The sequence below is a fragment of the Prunus dulcis genome, chromosome 1 (genome assembly GCF_902201215.1).
Source record: "Prunus dulcis chromosome 1, ALMONDv2, whole genome shotgun sequence".
Classification (NCBI taxonomy): domain Eukaryota; kingdom Viridiplantae; phylum Streptophyta; class Magnoliopsida; order Rosales; family Rosaceae; genus Prunus; species Prunus dulcis.
In genome coordinates, this window is record NC_047650.1 from 5,365,401 (window position 1) to 5,383,832 (window position 18,432).

At 36.7% G+C, this 18,432-nt stretch overlaps 3 protein-coding genes across 9 annotated transcripts; all 3 read right to left on the minus strand.

Moving 5' to 3' along the window:
* Window positions 1-891: 891 nt before the first annotated feature.
* LOC117614936 (mannosyl-oligosaccharide 1,2-alpha-mannosidase MNS1-like) lies at window positions 892-8,292 on the minus strand. 5 transcript variants are annotated; one of them, XM_034343878.1, is made up of 14 exons: window positions 8,013-8,292; window positions 7,812-7,859; window positions 7,562-7,714; window positions 7,178-7,290; window positions 6,813-6,878; window positions 6,462-6,633; window positions 5,703-5,792; window positions 5,371-5,495; window positions 4,409-4,474; window positions 4,025-4,133; window positions 3,847-3,945; window positions 2,587-2,667; window positions 2,340-2,510; window positions 892-1,619 (listed from the first exon to the last, which is right to left on the minus strand). In XM_034343878.1, the coding sequence occupies exons 1-14, from the start codon at window positions 8,184-8,186 to the stop codon at window positions 1,380-1,382; spliced, it is 1,707 nt and encodes a 568-aa protein (XP_034199769.1). In that variant the 5' UTR covers window positions 8,187-8,292; the 3' UTR covers window positions 892-1,379. The 5 variants fall into 5 exon arrangements, with proteins under 5 accessions (XP_034199769.1, XP_034199768.1, XP_034199765.1 ...); XM_034343877.1 differs by having other exon boundaries at window positions 7,812-7,902; window positions 8,013-8,127; XM_034343874.1 differs by lacking the exon at window positions 7,812-7,859.
* Window positions 8,293-8,894: 602 nt separating this feature from the next.
* On the minus strand, window positions 8,895-10,771 carry LOC117615340 (protein At-4/1). 3 transcript variants are annotated; one of them, XM_034344408.1, is made up of 6 exons: window positions 10,667-10,771; window positions 10,370-10,475; window positions 10,069-10,276; window positions 9,509-9,642; window positions 9,312-9,407; window positions 8,895-9,197 (listed from the first exon to the last, which is right to left on the minus strand). In XM_034344408.1, the coding sequence occupies exons 1-6, from the start codon at window positions 10,727-10,729 to the stop codon at window positions 9,052-9,054; spliced, it is 753 nt and encodes a 250-aa protein (XP_034200299.1). In that variant the 5' UTR covers window positions 10,730-10,771; the 3' UTR covers window positions 8,895-9,051. The 3 variants fall into 3 exon arrangements, with proteins under 3 accessions (XP_034200299.1, XP_034200298.1, XP_034200300.1); XM_034344407.1 differs by having other exon boundaries at window positions 10,370-10,484; window positions 10,667-10,764; XM_034344409.1 differs by having other exon boundaries at window positions 9,301-9,407; window positions 10,370-10,484; window positions 10,667-10,764.
* Window positions 10,772-11,164: 393 nt separating this feature from the next.
* LOC117627920 (LRR receptor-like serine/threonine-protein kinase GSO1) lies at window positions 11,165-15,066 on the minus strand. Its single transcript, XM_034360271.1, has 2 exons — window positions 11,967-15,066; window positions 11,165-11,668 (listed from the first exon to the last, which is right to left on the minus strand). Exons 1-2 carry the CDS (start codon window positions 15,064-15,066, stop codon window positions 11,310-11,312), a joined length of 3,459 nt encoding a protein of 1,152 aa, XP_034216162.1. The 3' UTR covers window positions 11,165-11,309.
* Window positions 15,067-18,432: the final 3,366 nt, after the last annotated feature.

An 18,432-nucleotide genomic window follows, 5' to 3' on the forward strand; every position in this document is an offset into this window, starting at 1 on the left:
GGGCTGCTTTTTGCTTTGTTCGATCATACTTTTTTTTTTTTTTTTGGTTCTTTGGTATTGGTAGGGTTGTTGAAGGGAATGTCTCTTTGCTTGGGCTTGTAAATTTTCTCGATTTTATCTTTGAGCCTCCACTTGTCTTGGATTTGACCACCTGTGTGTGAAATGGAGGAACATTCAGGCACAAGCTCTGCTTGTCGCTATCTAATTAATTAATCATTAATTTGCAGTGTTTATTTATATACAATTCTGATCATTTGCTCTGGAACTATTCCTTTGATCATTAACATTCTCTGATGATGTTGTGTTTCATTTGTTCATATATGAACAAAATACTGTGATGATGAAGTCAGATGTCACATTATTTGATGACCAAAATTCATGAAAAGGTTTATTAACTAGCTCTTAATTAGGTGAGTGATATTTTAATTTCTTCCATGTTAAAAAGAGGTCTCGGCTTCGAAATCATAACTTGCAAAACCATTAATAATGATACGGAAACTGGGATTGTTTGTAGAAATTTTTTTATGAGCACAAAGAGACTCCTTTCTGCAAAAGAAAGGGGGAGAAAAACAAACAAAGTGACTTCTTTGGCTGCAGTTACAGTTGTGAAATATGCAGTCACTCAGTTATGTACTGATTACAAATCAACAGTTTTGATTCTTGTACAACTTTATACACATAAAATCCATGCATAAAGCTGTATCTACATCATTGATATATACCATGTGTTCACAGAAAACAAGCATTACAAATTTTATTTGGGGCCGGTGAGAGTGATGATCTTAAAATATATATAATTAAAAAAAAAAAAAGGACAAAAAGAGAGAGAAACTGGCCTTAAGATCCCTTGCTTTTGGACATAAGTTTGGATCATTGTGTTCATAATCTATCTAATCGAATCCAATGGATCATAGAATACGTGTTATATATGGTGTTGAATCATCCGAATGTTTATTACATGGCATCCTTAATGTTTCTGATCCTAAGATGTAAACCTCTGCAACTACAACAATGCTGCTATATAGTCTACTTAAATTTTCTGTGATGATACAATGCTTATGGCCGAAACAAAATCTCTTAATCGTAGGGTTTGAGGTATATAGGGTTTAGGATTTATACTGAAAAGAGAATGAAAGGCTGAAACAAAATCCTGGATTTTGGCCATAAGCACATCATCAGAATAGAAATATAGAGGATTGAACCCGTTCTAATATTCTACAGTCTATAGTTACACACCAAGTAGGAGCTGAAGGGCAGCCCATCTGTTTCCGGCACAGCAGTTCACCATCACCCCCACATAACTGAATTGCTTGATTGCCTTCAAATCTGGTTGAAAATGGGGACCTATGGACTTGAAGTTTATCAAGTATGGGAACTAATTAGGATCCTGACCGACCTTTCCTTCCATGGAACCTTTCTTGTAATCTATCTTGTCCAATTGTACTATAAGTCTCTCCATTAGCATGTCGAGTCGCGATCCTTAGAGGGTGGGCTTCTGTGTTAAAAACCCATTCATCCAAAGAGATAAACGATGGAGGTGAAAAGAGGAGATAGAGATACTTCAGCGTTTCTGCGAGGAAGAAGCTCTGCATCATATTGTCTTTCTCACCTGAACTCACCTGAGCAAAATTGGCTAAAATACTTCAGTATAAATATTAATGTATTCAGGGATTTAAACATATACAGTATAAACAAAAAAGGAGAGAGTCCAAATCTTAACAATTTGGTTATTTATTTTGCAACCACATCAAGATATATGCCATGAGAAATACAAGTGGTTCAGGGCATATATGCAGCACACCAAGGAATATGAGAAAATTTTCTTGTTCATGGCATATATTAAGTTCACCAACAACCTAACTTAGTGCTGCATATATCTGAAAAGAGAGTACTCTTAAACATGCTGAAAATACAACTCAGATGTGGGAACTCTCATTCAAACCAACCAGTCTGAGAAATTGCAATCTCCAATTCATGCAAGCAACTAAAACTCCATCCCAAACTGCACAGTCTAGGAAAGATTCCAGCCACATTGCACATATATGGACACTTACAACACCATAGGAGTGAGGAGTAGCAAAGGGTTTCAGTCCATTTATATGTAACCTTCCCTTATATTTCTTTCTTTCCTTCTATTTTCTTTTGATTTATTTTTTGCATGAACGTAGTGAGGGTGCAGCAGGAGGCAACATAATGAAGTTTTCAAAATGAAAATAATAGTGCAAGATGATGAAAATCATTTAGTCATGTGAGTCTTGATTATACGTGTGTTTCTATGTAGTACCTACCTCAGAATTCAAAGAAAATAACATAAAGTTCATTTCATGACATGTTCTTACATCTTTAAGTCCACTATATCCTGTATCTACTCGAGAGTTCTTTTCAAATGCTTGGAAAATATTCCAACCCCATTCTTGGTAAGTTTTGTTCCCAGTTAAACGCCATAGGTAAAACAGTGACTCCACCGTCTCCGGCCTCAAAATGCTCCATGATGTTCCAACGGTCATGTCCTGCAATTTTCTGATATCAAGCTAAAATTACTAAAACATCTTAGTGTAAAGTATAAGAAGGATGGAAGTACAAGACCTGTCCAGCAGGGAAGTAATAGTTCTCTCCAGCCAATTTTGTAGGTGTTGTCTGGTAAAAGTTATAACATGTCCATGCAAGCTACATGATAAATAGCAATTCAAGACATAAGCTATTGGATACCTGATAAAATTATCGTTTGATTGTGCTTATTGATTGTCGAAACTGGAATAGTAAAGGTTAAGAAGCTGTGAAACTTTGTTAGCCAAATTAGATTACAATCTGAAAGCAGCGCTGTATAGTTTAGGTGGTTATAGACACTATGAGTTAAGTTTTAAGTAATCCTCTTCATTCGCAAATGAAATTTTAATTTTACCCCAGTCTAAAGGGTAAGTTATCCATAAACAATTGGAAATAATAAGAGCAGGGTTTATCCACATCCATAATGTTATGGTTGATAGAATCTGAATGATGCAACATTACAAACACTTGAAATCAATACAGATGAACAATTTTGGTTGCATACCAAGACATTAGGGTAGAGTTAAAGGTAAGATAATCCAAGACATTAGGGTAGACTGTAGTAAGGTATGACAATGCACACTTCGAGCTCCTGTATCTACTGCTAATCCTCTAATCTCCAGTCCACTCTAGAACAGCTTTTTTCCCCTTCTTTTCTATCAATAACATCATTTTTTGCGGTAATCTTTGGGATTCTGCAGAGAAAATCTCCCCCTTAAATGATGAAAAACGTTCAGTTTGATTTTCCTGTGTACACAGCCTTTTGTGGACTTATTTGTGTTAAACCAAATTATTTTTTGACTTAATGTTTTTGTACAACATCATATGACTCCAAACCAAAACTGTTTTTATTTTATATGGCATTCCATACATACTTCTTCCACATCCCTCCCACCACCCTTCCTTCACCCTTCCTTCACCCTTCCTCATTCCTCTCTTTCTTCCATATACTTCCTCTCTATCTCTAACAAAAAATGAAAACTCAAAAATAAAACGAAAAGTTTACCAAATGGGCCCTGAAATTTGAATATTCTATTCAATTTTTGTGTCAGTCTCAAATAAAAGCAACTCTTACATGTTTTATGCAAGACAGAGGAGAAATTTATTCCTTACGCTCCTTGTATAAATCAGTGTACCCTGTACCTAATCAGAATTATGGAGCATCAGTTTACTACACTATAGTATTTAATACGTTTTTTCTTTCTTTTTGGGTGACATGCCAATTATTAATCAGGTGCTTCAAAACTTCCATCCATAAGAGGATAAACTGAGCCTACTCAAATACTTTCTCCAAGGTACCTCTTCAGCAAGGGATAAAAACTTTTCAGCTTCATCAGGGCCATAGCCAGTAGATCCTAAAGCCAACATTCCAGGAGCAAAGCAAGCTAATTCATCCATCTGCATACACCAAGCACAGCCCTCCAAAGTGTTCACAATTTAATTGACAAACACTACATTCTGCTAATTCATACACTACCTTATCGGACAGCGAGCTTCCAGTCTTCTCACATATATATGCATATGAGGATGGTGTTGTCCTCCGAATCAAGCTTTTCAGACCCTTCATTGATGTCTCCCACATTTCTCTGATTCCAATATAGATAGGCAATGATTTTATCATAACAGAGATTCAATTAACTGCCTCAGATGAGATTAATAAAGGTCATAACAAATCGTCATAACTCATCAGAGAAAAGAAGGAGAGCACACATGAACAGGCATGCGCAAAAGCAAAAGACTGACATGTCTCAGCATTACCAACTGTGAAATGATGAAAATTGTGTACATCTATTCATCAGGATCAACTGTCATTCAAAATACTACTAATGCATCATACTAACTGATGTCTAAAGCTTCTCACCTGTAGCGCGTTACAGATTCAGTTTTGTTCCCTTGTATCCAAGCCTTGAGTAGATATTCATAAAAGCTGCATCCACAAAGACATTTTGAAAATTAATTGGCCAGCAATACCTATGGATATAAACCCTCCGAAAGTTACTGGGTAATATGTGCTTTCAATTTGGAGCCTTTTTTATATCCCTAGCTCGGAGGGTTACTCAAACCTTTCGTTTTTGTACTCTGCTCGTTCCTTGAAGGTCCAATTAATTAATAGTTAACTACATAGAGGTTCTCTACAAGTCTATATATTCTTTGATTTCGTTCCCCCCAAAAGATCAATATCACAACCAATGAGGTCTGCAAGTTTCACATCTAAGTAATACCCGATCCGATAGTTTACGATATAGATAGATATATATTTAATAACAACAGCAGAATACTTTAACCTAGTAATTTGTTTATAATTGAGAAACATGAAAAAAATTCTAGAGATCATGACATGTGAAAGTCATGACTGTCATGGTCTTCTACTATGAAGTTTTTAATAAACAATCCATAATTTGACTTCATATTTCAACTAGGCAAATCAATCAAAAATTGATGGTTTTACTTTCATAACCTAAAACTTTCCTTCAACTTCAATCAACGTTGTTTAAAAATTATCTATAAATAATTATTCAATTTCAACTCATTACAGTTGAATCCCAATAATAGCACAAAAATTCAATCTAATTCACGAAATACAGTTTCAGGATCAAAGGTCAGGGAAGTAAGCACTAGCTTGAACTAGAGTCATAAACTCTGGTTCAACAGCCAATTCTTCCCAGAATCTACAAGGCCTCAATTAATAGTAGAATGGTTGGATCACACATATAAAGCCTGGCATGGCTAACCTGTGATTCCTCTCCTTTAACAGTAATTTTCAAATAAATAAAAAATCATTTTTACCAAATACGGATAACAATGATTCCTAAGTTTCAATACCTATCACCCATGGCACCAAAGGAAATTTTTGAGTATGAGGTAATTCCAGTGTGAGGATCAATATATATGGGAAGCAATCCATCAGCAGGGAAGGTTTTATGAAGCTCTTCAATGACATATTCCACCTGAAATATCAGCATGCAAACAGTTATAGTGAGGAAAGGAAGCAAGGGGTTATTCTATCTATCATTTACAATGTTTGTGCATTCTAAAGAAATTAGCTTGAGATATGAGGATAAAAACAATAAGTCCATGGTAAGGATAATGCTATTCATCAAATAGGCAGGAATAAATCTACGTTCTGAGCTACATTGTGAAAGCATAAAGAGCACCTTCTGCTGGTACTTAGGATCATTTGTCCTCTGAGATAGAGCAATAAATTCAAGCTGCTCTGAACCAGCATCTGCCAGAATACTTTTTCCCTAGTAACAGGAAATATTTAAATAAACAAAAAAGATAGTCTGATGATGTTAGAAAAAGATTCTTAACTGATGCCATTTAGATGCCTACTTCAACTTAGCAACATATAGTTACAACCCAGAAATTTAAACAGTAATTAGTGTGAATACAGACTTTACAACCTAGGTAACACCAAGCAAATGTATGGTTATTTAGAGATATTTTTTTAAGGACGTTGCCTATTGAGAGGGGCGATAGCATACTAAACTCACACACACTACACAGATGCTAGGACTCCAACCCAGGACCTTGCTTGAAGGAGTGAATACTCCAAACCACTACACTAGTAGATCCTTTGCGGTTATTTAGAGATTTAGTAGTTAATAGATCATGTAGCTCAAACTCGGAAGAAGACACCAAAGAGTATAGATTTGATAGATCATTTCATCTCTTCAGACATATATAAAATACAGAATTGAAAATTTACTTGAGCCATCTTTGATCTTGTAAATGATATTATTCAGTTACTAATAGTTTTCATTTTTTAAGACAAGCAAACAATAAAAATGGTACAAACGATTTGATGTTCAGCTTAAAAAATAAAAACAAAAAGGAGCAGGCAATGCCATAGATGGTCTGGGAAGAACAACCTAAGAATATCAATCAGCAAAAGAAAGAAGTTTGGAACTTACCCCTGTCCACCGAGGGTTACGGGCATCCCCATATCTCAAGTTTATTATGTTATAGGGGACTCCTGAGGGTGTATTCCACGCAGGCAGCAACCTATCTGCAATATCTCTAGCCTTTTCAAGGAACACTTTGTCATCAGAGAGATCATATGCGCTAAGAAGTCCACCTATAACTCTACATTCCACAAAAGTAGCCACAAAAGAGTAAGTCACTGGAGATGACCAGGTGCAATTGACATGTAATACAATATTCTGGAACTTGTCCAAATGAGGTACGGCCCCTTCTCCCACATCCGAGAAAAGAAATAAGTAACTTGGTATTTATATAGAATTAATTAAACCTTCTAATGCAACCTTATGGTTGTCTCAAAAACACTAGCCTCGTAATTCTTGTTGAAATTCAACGACTTTGCAACCCACCTGAAATAATTTATGATTATCAATATTAGCCACCTCAAAGTGAAACTACTTCAAGAATGGAAAAAGTAAAACCTTAACCAGAATAATTAAAATAAATTCAATAATTAAAATAAATTCAGATATTACAGCTAAAACTATTTGAGAAAACTAACCTGTCAAGAAAACCATTTGCAAATTACAATTGTGTTTTCTCAATCTGAATGTGTATTTTTACAGTTATATACATGTTAAGTGTCAGCCATATATGTGGAGAAACTATGATCTGTGGGGGCGATAAATTAAAACAGTTAGAAACTCACTCTCTAGCTCTTTGGAATTGCTCGTCAAGACCCATTATGTACAATGTATCAAGAGAATCCACTAGAGTTGCTCCTAGACCGCCAAAACTATCAACACCATCTCTTGTTTGTGGCTGTTTAGAATGAGAGTTTAAGTTATTAGAGTTGCAGTATTCATTCGCCAACATGCTGTCCCCATTGTGGTGCATTTCAATTTTATTCAAGTTGTTTATTATATAAAAAAACAAAACTAGAGTAGTAGTATTCGAATCCACTAATAAGCAAAACCCTTAATAATGAAGCTATGTTACCAATGAAGTTATGTTACCGCATTTATCGACCAATGTATATGTTAGGAAATCTGTTACATGGAGCATTGATTGAGCATTAAAGCAGGAAGCATACCTGGAGTTCATCACGACCCCATGCGTACATCTCGTAACAAGTCCAAGCATGAATCATAGCCTCTTTAACTGCTCTTCTTCGTTCAACATTGAGAGGATCATCCTCCTCCTCGACAATGCTCCAACTTCTTATATGCTTCTTCACATTCGCTAGCTACAATTTACCATTTTTCATCAATAATCACCCTAAAAAAAAAATTCTCAATTGCAATTAATTCCACCACACTCTAATCTAATTAATTCATCTTTACCTGATTCTTCAAAGTTATTAGTTCCTTATTCAACCTTGAAACCACTAACTATTCAAATAAAAACGCCAGACATCACAGATTTTCCAATTTCCTAAAATTACTCCAATTATTTTGGAATATTGATACAAATAGCTGAATATATAGCATGAGCATGGTGCATGCATAATTACATAAATGATCCAAAAAAGAAAAGGAAAAAACCTGGTGCTCTACACTGAGAGATTCGAGGCCAGAGAGCAGCCATGTGAGAGCAACGAAGGAGATAATGAAGAGTGTCAACAGCTGCGGCCTCCTCAGGTTATGCTGCGGGTGAAGATATCTCCACCCTCTCCACCACCACGATTGCGATGAAGAAGATAACGATTTTTTTCCCATTTTTGGGTTTATTTTTATTTGTTGAGAAAAAAAATAAAAATTAAAAGAAAAATGAGTGAGATTTGAGGTAGAAATGAGAATGAAAGCTTTTCGCTTTTGGAGCTTTGATTGGCTGCTAAAATGGAGATGGAAAGTCGTTGGTTTGATTTTGAACTTGGAAGAATGGTGCCGTACTGAGTGGGACGGAGAGAGTCTACGTGGATTGGGCTGGAAACTTTTGGGCCTTACCAAACTTTGAACTTGGTTCTAGCCCATATTTAAAAACTCTTTCACTATTTAGTGCTACGCCAGGAGGGAATTCAAATTTTGGTGCAACGGAGCGGGTTTATTGTCCAGACCAACTGGTCGGGTTTATTGTCCAGACCAACTGGTCTAACTCACGTCTGCATAATAGACGCCATGAGGGAATTCAAATTTTGGTGCAACGGAGCGGGTTTATTGTCCAGACCAACTGGTCTAACTCACGTCTGCATAATAGACGGGTGATATTGAGGGACGGATGAATACTCTTTAATCCCTTGAACTATATATGCTTCGTTTTGTTCCAGACATATTTTAAATCATTACTTGCAATGTATTTCAACATTTTTATTCTCAGGGATTATCGGTGTTGGTTCATTTTCTTGGAGAAACAGTCAGTTTATTGCAACCATTCAAACTTTAAAAAAATGAGATTAACTAATGCACTTAGCCATCTACCCCCTGATATGCCAGTCAAGACTTCAAATTTCCGTAACCTCATTGTCCAAGTCGTGCAACAGAGAGGCAGGCCAAAGAGAGCCACTCAAAACACCACAAACAAAACCATCAATCTAGCATTTGACGTATAGTACAGTACAATGAACTTGTTTCCACCCATCTACATCTAGCCCTCATCTGAATGAGGAAACTTGCGCTTTAAGATCTCATTCTCCTTCCTCAGCTTCATAATCTTGGTCTTAAGTGTTTCAACCTGCCAAATCGAATTCGAATCTCGTTGCTGCTCAACGAGCTTTGATCTGCTAACCAGCACTGAGGGTAGCACCAAACAAATCATTAGTTTTTGGCAGGCCAAAACAACCACCAAGAAATGGCATGTAAAATAATTTGAATAGCAAGAGAAACTGAAAGCAACCTCACACTCACATTCCTTCTGTAAGTCCTGGAGTTTTTTACTCGACTCATTTTTCTCCTCCTGTTCAATTGCAAGACAGTCCTTTAAATCCTGAATCTCCAGAATATCTGCAAAGGAACAATTATCCAATTGATCAACATGAACATGCTGTACCTGGTAGGTACTTGCTAACAGAGATAAAAACGAAAGGAGTTCATTGGGACCTCACATTTTGATTCCACATCTAACTGCACATGATCCAACCTGCTTGCTAGAACATGCAGATGGGATTTATGAGCTGCTAAATCCCGTTGAAGGTGATCAATGGTTGCTTCATTTGTCGCCTTCTCAAGCATAAACCCTCTGATATAAGCAAACAGTATTAACATTTTACGTAGAGTAAATTTCTTTCCCTACACATTCTAAGTTCGTCAAACTGTGGATTGAAACTAGACTTTTAAACACGGTTTCATCTATATTCATTGATTCAAATTGACGGTCTAACAATGTAACATACCTGCTACGAAGACTACTCTTAATACACGTAGATAAAAACCATATATTTAGACAAGATTTCATCTTGACAGTCTGATAACATCCCATACTCGCTATAAAAAAAGATAGCAAAAGAAGCTTTCTTATATCCTTTAACATTTGCAACGTCAGCCATAATTTGATACTCAAATAGTTTCAAAACAATCCTCAAAGATATTCAAGTATCAAATTTGGGCTAAAGTTGCAATATTTTTCAATAAAAAACTATATTTTGGTATTCAATGAAAAACTCACCTAATTTGAGCCTCCAAGTCATCAACCTTGGCAGCACAGTCTTGCTTAGCCAATTCCATGGCCTTCCTATGCTCTTCTTCTTTACTGAGGCACTCCTCCCTCATCCTCTTCACCTCTTCTTTCAAGCCCTGGCTTGAGCTACGGCGTTCAAGCTGATCGGCAACATTGTTCAAACACTCGGTGTACAATCTGGTCAATCGCTCATTTTCTGCAACATTATCAAATCAAATCAACGCTTTCCAAATCAGTAATCTGGAACAGTGAACTCAAAAACGCTGCGTTTAATGAAGAAGTGACCGGCCTTGCTTAAGATTGTTGCAGGTGAATTCCAGAGCTTCTCGCTTCTTGGCCTCGGCATTACACGTGGAATTCGCCAACTGGATCTCCGCCACGCCGCTCTTGAAATCCTGAGAATTCTGAGTTTGAATTAAGAAAGAAAAAAGAAAATCATCGATCGGTTTTTTTGGCTGCCGAGAAAAGCTCGTTTTCTCTTTTTTTTTTTTTCTTTTTTTTTTTTCCGTGGTTTTCTAGGCAGCCAAACGGAATCGGAATATAGGATAGTCAGGAAGGAAGGAGGAAGAGGAAAATTTGTACCTACCTGGTAGATTTGATCGAAAGTGGAAAGCAGAGAATCCATTTCTTCGTCACTGGTTGCCGCCATTTTCTCTCCTTTTCCAATTGCTGCACTTCAGCGCCTTTCTATTTCTTTCTATTTTTTGTTTTTGTTTTTGTTTTTTGTTTTTTGTTTTTAATGTTTAGATATGGTCTGGGCTGGGTTGGGTTGGATTGGATTGGGTTGAGTTTGGATAAAATTAGTGAAGGAAATTTCATGTAAGTATAAAATTAAAATTAAAATAAATGAAAGAAAATATACCGTTTATGAGAAAATTTTATCTAAATATCAATGGTTAGTTAAAATTTATACAAGAGGGTTGTAGCTCAAATGGTTAGCAGCAATTAAGTCACTCCATGTAATGTTCAAATTTCTCTTTCACGAATATCGCTTATATGTAAAAACAAAAACATAAATAGTTATGCTATCAACCATTATTTCCTTTTACATTGAAAAAAAAAGACCTTTTGAGAAATATTAAGGGGATAGATGACTATACTTGCAATTATAAATGAGTTACACTTTGCATATTGGTTTAGGGTAGTCAAGTGTAGCAAAAAATACACAAAAACTAACAACGAAATTGTGCACACATGGACAACCATGGCAATCCCGCGGTCAGTAAACACTAAACCCTATTTCTTCTATTTCCAAGTGCCAATTTTATTTTCATGAGCTTGGTCACCACATCCTTGAAGTCCATTCTTTCCTCTGGCACTTGTTCACAACACCTCAAGCTTATTTCCATGATGGACAAAATGATATTTTTTGTGGCATTTACGTTTCTGCCCTCTTCTATGCTCAATAAACCCGCATCCACTACTTCTAAACAATTGTTGGGGAGTGACTCATTTATCCATTGTCTCAAAGTCCGTTCTCCGGCAAACATTTCATCTGTGGGTTTCTTTCTCGTGATTATTTCCAACATCATTATCCCATAGCTATAAACATCACCTTTTGTAGACACTTTTCCTGTAGAACCATATTCTGTGGACACACATCAATTGTAAAACAATTTAAAGTGTTAGTCTTAGTCTCACGTGGGATGTGACACAATCTCAGTTGTTGATGATTATTATGGGCTCCACAATCGATGAGTGTGAACCCCGTTGTACGGCTCATAAACATCAACACTGGAAATTGTGTCATGAGCAATAGATATGCTAGCATTTCCTATCAATTAATCTACGAGATATCAATAATTCACCATCAAATTTCAGATTTGCATAAGTTAAGGACAATTAGTTAATCTTAGTAACTAAAATACATAAATTACTTGCTTTACCTGGTGCAACGTAGCCAAGTGTACCAATTGTTCTGGTTTGTGTTTCGTCTTTATTTTTTGCCAAGATTTTTGCAAGACCAAAGTCTCCCACATGTGCAACCATGTCTTCATCGAGAAGGATATTGCTAGGCTTCAAATCACAGTGCACCACAACTTCTGCTTGGCCATGGTGAAGATATTCCAGAGCTAAGGCAATATCAACCATCATGCTCACTCTTTGTACAAGATTCAGACAATAGTTGTGAGAGTATAACCACTTCTCAAGGCTGCCATTACACATGTATTGCAGCACCAAAGCTCTTACCTCATGGCTCGAGCATGAAGTTATGACCTTGACAAGATTTCTGTGCCGGATTGTTCTCCACACCTTACATTCCGCATCGAAACTTTTTAAGGCACCCTCCATTTGCAAGTTTAGAACTTTCACAGCAACCGTTGTTCCATTAGACAGTATCCCCTTGTACACAGAACCAAAACTTCCTACTCCGAGTGCGTTGCTTTCGCAGAAATCGTTTGTAGCACGTCGAAGTTCTTGATATGATATCATTCTATGCTCTATCGCCGATAACGTGGGTTCAACTGAGCTTGGAAGGCCTGCATTTCTTTTTTTATGGTACTTTATCAACCTATAAACGAGAGCTGCAAGGATCATCGTGGAGGCAATTGCTGGAAGAATATACTTGAACAAATGAAGTGCCGCCTTAGAATTTTGAGTGCTTTGAGGGGTGCAATTTCGGACACCAAAATCTGGTCTCCCACAAAGTTCTCCATTCTCCAAAAATGATTGGGCAGTGAAGTTGGCAAAAGGTCCTCCAGAAGGAATCTGTCCCGACAGATGATTGAAAGAGAAATTCAAATGCTCGAGATACTTGAGTGTTTCCAGAGACTTTGGTATTGTGCCAGATAAACTGTTGTGTGATAGGTCCAAATCTTCCAACCCTTTCAGATCACCAAAAGTTTTTGGAACGTTTCCTACAAACAGGTTGTTTGACAAATTGAGAGAGCGTAGGCTTTGAAAAGCTCCAATGATGCTTGGAATGTTTCCAGAAATTTGGTTCCAAGATAAATCTATCACTTGAACAGCATTCAACTTTCTCATTCCTTGAGGTAAGTCGCCATTAAAAGAATTGAATGACAAATTTAAGACCAACAGACTTTCAAGGTTCCACAAGCTCATGGGTATCGATGATGTCAAGCTGTTGGAGTCTAGGAGAACTATTTGAAGGCGCTTGAGGTTTCCTATGCAATTTGGGATCAAACCAGAGATTTTGTTATTTGATAGCAATATTTCCCCTAGGTTCTTCAGGTGACAAATCTCATTCGGAACGAACCCTTCAATACTATTGTTTTGAAGATACAATCTTTGCAAAGTTTCCAATCCTCTAATTGATGATGGTATTTTTCCACTCAGATTGTTGTGAGCTAAGTAAAGGAAGGTCAAGTTCCTCAAGGAACCAATGCTCTTGGGTATGTGGCCTCTAATTTGGCATGCAGGTGCATAAATTACCTGGAGGGACTGAGAGAAGTTTCCAATGGAATCGGGTATGATGCCATTTAGAGGATTTTCATACAAAATTATATATTCCAGTGAACTAGAATTCAACAAAGAAGAAAGGAATCTGAGCTCATCAAACCCGGGTTCTCCCGTTAGCTGATTTCTTGCCAAATTAAGGAATTGGAGATGTTTCAAGCTACCAAGATTCATGGGTATTGGTCCATAGAGCAAGTTGTTGTCAGCATCAAGCTGAGTGAGCTTAGTAAAATTTGAAAAATAAGTTGGGATAGGTCCTGTAATTTGATTGGTATGAAAAAGTAAGGAATTGAGGTTAGGAAGAAAAACTGCAGAGGAAGGAAATTCTCCAGAAAGAGCATTGGATTGTATTTCTAAACCTTCCAAGGAGGAGATGTTGAAGATTACTTGAGGTATTGGACCTGTTAGGCTATTAAAAGCCAAGCCCAAAAAAGCTAGATTAGAAAGATGTCCCAAATTGCCTGGAATATTTCCCTCTATGTTATTGCGTCCCACAGCAAAACTCTTCAAGTTGGACATGTTTCCAATTGAAGGAGATATAGTACCTGTCAGCTTATTACCACCAAGGTATAGGATTTGAAGGTGTTGCAAGCTCCAAACTTCTTCTGGGATGCTTCCAACAAAGCTATTGTATGACAGAGATAAGATCTGAAGCTCTCTGCATTGACCAATTCTATAAGGGATCTTGCCACTGAACTTGTTGAAAGAGAATGAAATGTTTTGGATATTTGGCCAATAATGGCAAAGGTCCACAGGAAGACTTCCTGAGATGCTGTTCTTAGCTAGATAAATCATTGTTAGAGAAGTTAGGTTAAGGAGAGCAGAAGAGAATGAACCTGTGAGGCCGTTCTCGCCCAAGCTCAATCTTTCCAATGTTGAAATGTTACCCAAGGGTGAAGGAATTGTACCCGTGAGATTATTCACGCCGAGGAATAACTTACGGAGTCTAGGTAGGAAACCCAACTCCCTAGGTATAGGACCTGTTAGCCTGTTTACTTCAAGGACTAGGACTTCGAGATTCTGGCAATGGTACAAAGTTGGAGGGATGCTTCCTTGCAGCTGGTTGTTATGCAATAAAAGTGACCTCAGGCGATGTAAACGGCTGATTTCATTAGGCAAGGGCCCAAAGAAGCTGTTGTTTCGAAGATCGAGCGAGACGAGGAAGGAGAGGTTGCCAATATGAGGGGAAATGGTGCCTTGGAGAGCCATATAGGAAAGCTTTAAGGCTGTGACTCTTTGCCTGCGTTTGCTACAAAAAACCCCAACCCAATTACAGAAGCTTGTTTTGGTAGTCCAGTTACCACCCAAAACAATATTGGTGGGGTCAAAACTGAGTTTAGATTGGATGGCAAGGAGGGCAGATTGATCTGTGAAGTTGGAAGTTGATGAAGATATGGCAGACCGAAGGAAGCATGAGTAGTGCAATAATACAACTCCAAAAAGAAAAAGAATTTTTGGGCATTTCATCATGAACATGATGGGCAGTTTGGATGTAATATTAAGGTAAAGGCTCAAGTTTGGTTTGACAGTGCTGTAAAGATGTGTGTGTAAATTTGCATGATCGGCCATCCCTTTATATAATAGTAGTGACAAGATAGCCATTTTCCTGGAGCTTTGACTTCAACAATTAACCCTTGTTTTCTTGTACTTCCATCAGCATCAATAATTAATGAGTGGGACCATATAACTTACTAATAATTTCTTTTTCTTTTTCTTTTTTGTTAATTGGGTCAAATTTTGGAAAGGGTAGTGGAGGTTCCATTGGAGTTTAGAATATGAGACAACTCATTTGCACGCAAATGCTTTTACAATCGAGCTATTGACTTGTTGGCAACTTATTAATAGCTAAATTAGTAAGCATATATAGATATACATGCATGATTTTTTTTAGTACAAGTAATACTCTAAATTATAAAGGGATAACGTATTTTTCTCATATACACTACAACGGTGTCATGAGGTTTTGAACTTGAGATTATTATTCTGCAAATCAAGATTTTTTTCTATTGGATTAGACCCTATTGACTATATATGCATGTATTTAATCTCTAATCAATTTTTGATAATCATTAATATTCTAATTAAAATCTCGACAAACAGTCTCAAACAACCCTTAATTAGATCCAATATCATGCATTCCACGCTACGCCAACATCCAAACTTAATATTGGGACAAATAAATCATCATGAAGTAGTGAATTTGGATCCACTTTTTTTTTTTTTTTTCCTTCTCTCTCATGTTTATCGAACATAACCACATTTGTCGTCTATTTTCACCAACTTGTCATATTTCATTAACATGGGAAACCAAAAAATTCTGCACATTGTGTTTCCATTGTCCATGTATAGGGCAGTCGTCTCTTGGGGTCTGAGGGCCAAAAGGTCAGTCATCTTTAAGTCCCATCAAGGTGCTAGAGTCTTTGAAGACCAGAAATTTATAGTCCTTGTCTATAGGTCCCTCGTCCCAGCAGATTGAATATTCAACTTTCTTGACATGTCTTGAAGCAATTTGTGTGATGGAATGGAAGTCTCTCTCTTAAGTCAACTTCCAATGAAATGACAGAAAGCGGAAATTGCGGAAAATTTCGTTGCTTGATAAATTTGTGGAACTATTGATTTACATGTTCACATTTCAGCACTACTCAACGAGACGATTAAATTTTTATGAGCAAGTGGATAAAGCAAAAAATTTCTTCTTGTTTTTTAAACTTATAGGTTTTTGTATTCAAAGAGCCTCTCTATCTTGGCTCCTTAGCTAATTGGAGAGGATTGTGAGAAATGCGTACTCCAACAGCCTATTAAGGGCTCGTCATTTTATTTTTAATTTTACATATAATATATTGGGCGATGGGATAATATACGACTTTAAATGCATGAGTGAATACTCTTACTCACTGACTAAAGAATATCCATTTTAAAACTATACTTTTCAGCTTTTAAGTTTGAGGAGAGACTTAAAATATTTCATTTGCTTTCTACACTTTCTTGGAAAATTATGTTAAAAGTATAAAACACGACACAATTGCAAGTGAGATATTCAAAGATTTTTTTGAGTCTTCGTAAATTGCTTGACTTGGACTGAGCTTGTTGTGTGTATAAAGATCGATCCACCAGTATTCAACAAGTTTTGGCTCCATTTCACATTCACAGTCTTGTTTGATAAAGACCTCTCACAAATCTAACTCCATCTCTCTCGACCAACCTGAGAGTCCCCAAATATTTATTTCCGTTCTAATTAAGTTCAAAACTAGGCAATCTTTATGATTCGCACATGTATCAATGGCCAGAAATTGCGGATGCGCTCAAATACTAATTGACAATGCAGTGCTAATTCCTCATTTGGGACTACCCCACAATATCATTAAATTTAAGGTCATCATTTCAAGATCACCCTTGCAAAAGTTTAGCCAAATCGAAATTATTTAACCATTTGATTATTATTGTTAATATTTTCATTGTTTTTAGATAGTATTATGCTGGTCTATATATTTTCTTATAACTAGATGACTAAGTGTTGTCTAATTTGATTATTTTTTTTTTTATCATAGTGATCTTATAAATGATAACCTAATTATAACAATGAACGATTGAAATCATAAGATGATATGGTGAAATAGGCCCAAATGATTAGTTAGCTTAGCACCATATTAACTTCCTAAACCGGTTGCACTTGAGCTCTCTTGCCCAAGCAAATATACCAAGTACACTAGAAAAATCAACTATGCCAAACAAAATGTTTCTATAAAAACTAATACCTCGTGTTTTGGAAACAAAAATACATATATATCATGAAACTTTATTGAATATACCTAAATCATATGAGTCAAGGTTGTTCACATACTGTGGTGGTGGTGGTGGTGATGGTAGAAAAAGTCGAGTTGAGTGAGGGTAGGGGAATAGATCCACATATATATATTAAAGCGATGAGATTAAGATAAATAATTATACATAGTTCGTAGATAATTATGCATGCAGTTGTGCATTGCCATGCTCACATAGTTTTTGTGTTCTGCCTTACTTATTGTCGTGCTCACAGGGTTTCTGTTTTCTGCTATGTGCCCTATTTTTTAGGGTTTGCTCTTGTGTTTCCACTGCGAACTTTGCTTTAGTTTGTCACTTGTTTCACTCATGGTTGACTAAAAGACCTTCTCTACAATTGGTGCTTTTCAAGTATGGTGTTCTGTGACTCGCTTGTCAAGTTGGGCGTGCGAAATATCTTTGCCCAACTTGAGGGGGAGTGTTGGCGAGTCCTTACTTAGTTATGATTTTGGTTACTTATTTCACATTCACAGTCATCTTTACTTGGTTAGGATTTTGGTTCCTTACTTAGGGAAAAATATTTAGATATGCTTAGATTCACTCATATTATTATTCTTCTTCAATATTGAGGTATTTATACAAGTACAAAGATGTGTTAACCCTAAATAAAATAAGAAATATATGTAAATTACAATATGAAATAAATCTCTATTACAATAGGACTAATTAATAATTAGTAAGTAACCAAAATTCTAATGAAATAAGGAACCAAAATCCTAACTAAGTAAGGATTCGCCAACAGTCCCCCTCAAGTTGGGCAAAGATATTTCGCACGCCCAACTTGACAAGCGAGTCACAGAACACCATACTTGAGAAGCACCAATTTCTTTTCGTCAATCACGAGTGAAACAAGTAACAAATTAAAGCAAAGTTCGCAGCGAAAACACAAGAGCAAACTATAAAAAAAATATGGCACATAGCAGAACACAGAAATCCTGTGAGCACAGCAGTAGGTAAGGCAGAACACAGAAACCTTGTGAGCACGGCAGTTGATAAGGCAGAACACAGAAACCCTGTGAGCACGAAAATAGGTAAGGCAGAACACATAAACCCTGTGAGCACGACAGTAGGTAAGGCAGAACATAGAAACCCTATGAGCACGGCAGTAAGTAAGGC

Excerpts from the sequence above, each read along its gene's own strand:
- LOC117627920 (XM_034360271.1), bottom strand. The coding sequence starts at position 15,066 with ATGGCCGATCATGCAAATTTACACACACATCTTTACAGCACTGTCAAA. Across the intron at positions 11,669-11,966 it reads ACTTGGCTACGTTGCACCAG|AATATGGTTCTACAGGAAAA; the intron begins GTAAAGCAAGTA and ends GTGTGTCCACAG.
- LOC117615340 (XM_034344407.1), bottom strand. The coding sequence starts at position 10,729 with ATGGCGGCAACCAGTGACGAAGAAATGGATTCTCTGCTTTCCACTTTC. Across the intron at positions 10,277-10,369 it reads CTGCAACAATCTTAAGCAAG|AAAATGAGCGATTGACCAGA; the intron begins GCCGGTCACTTC and ends ATAATGTTGCAG. Across the intron at positions 9,643-10,068 it reads GACTTGGAGGCTCAAATTAG|AGGGTTTATGCTTGAGAAGG; the intron begins GTGAGTTTTTCA and ends TGCTTATATCAG.
- LOC117614936 (XM_034343878.1), bottom strand. The coding sequence starts at position 8,186 with ATGGGAAAAAAATCGTTATCTTCTTCATCGCAATCGTGGTGGTGGAGA. Across the intron at positions 7,291-7,561 it reads GGGGTCGTGATGAACTCCAG|CCACAAACAAGAGATGGTGT; the intron begins GTATGCTTCCTG and ends CATTCTAAACAG. Across the intron at positions 3,946-4,024 it reads GAAGCTCGCTGTCCGATAAG|ATGGATGAATTAGCTTGCTT; the intron begins GTAGTGTATGAA and ends TGGTGTATGCAG.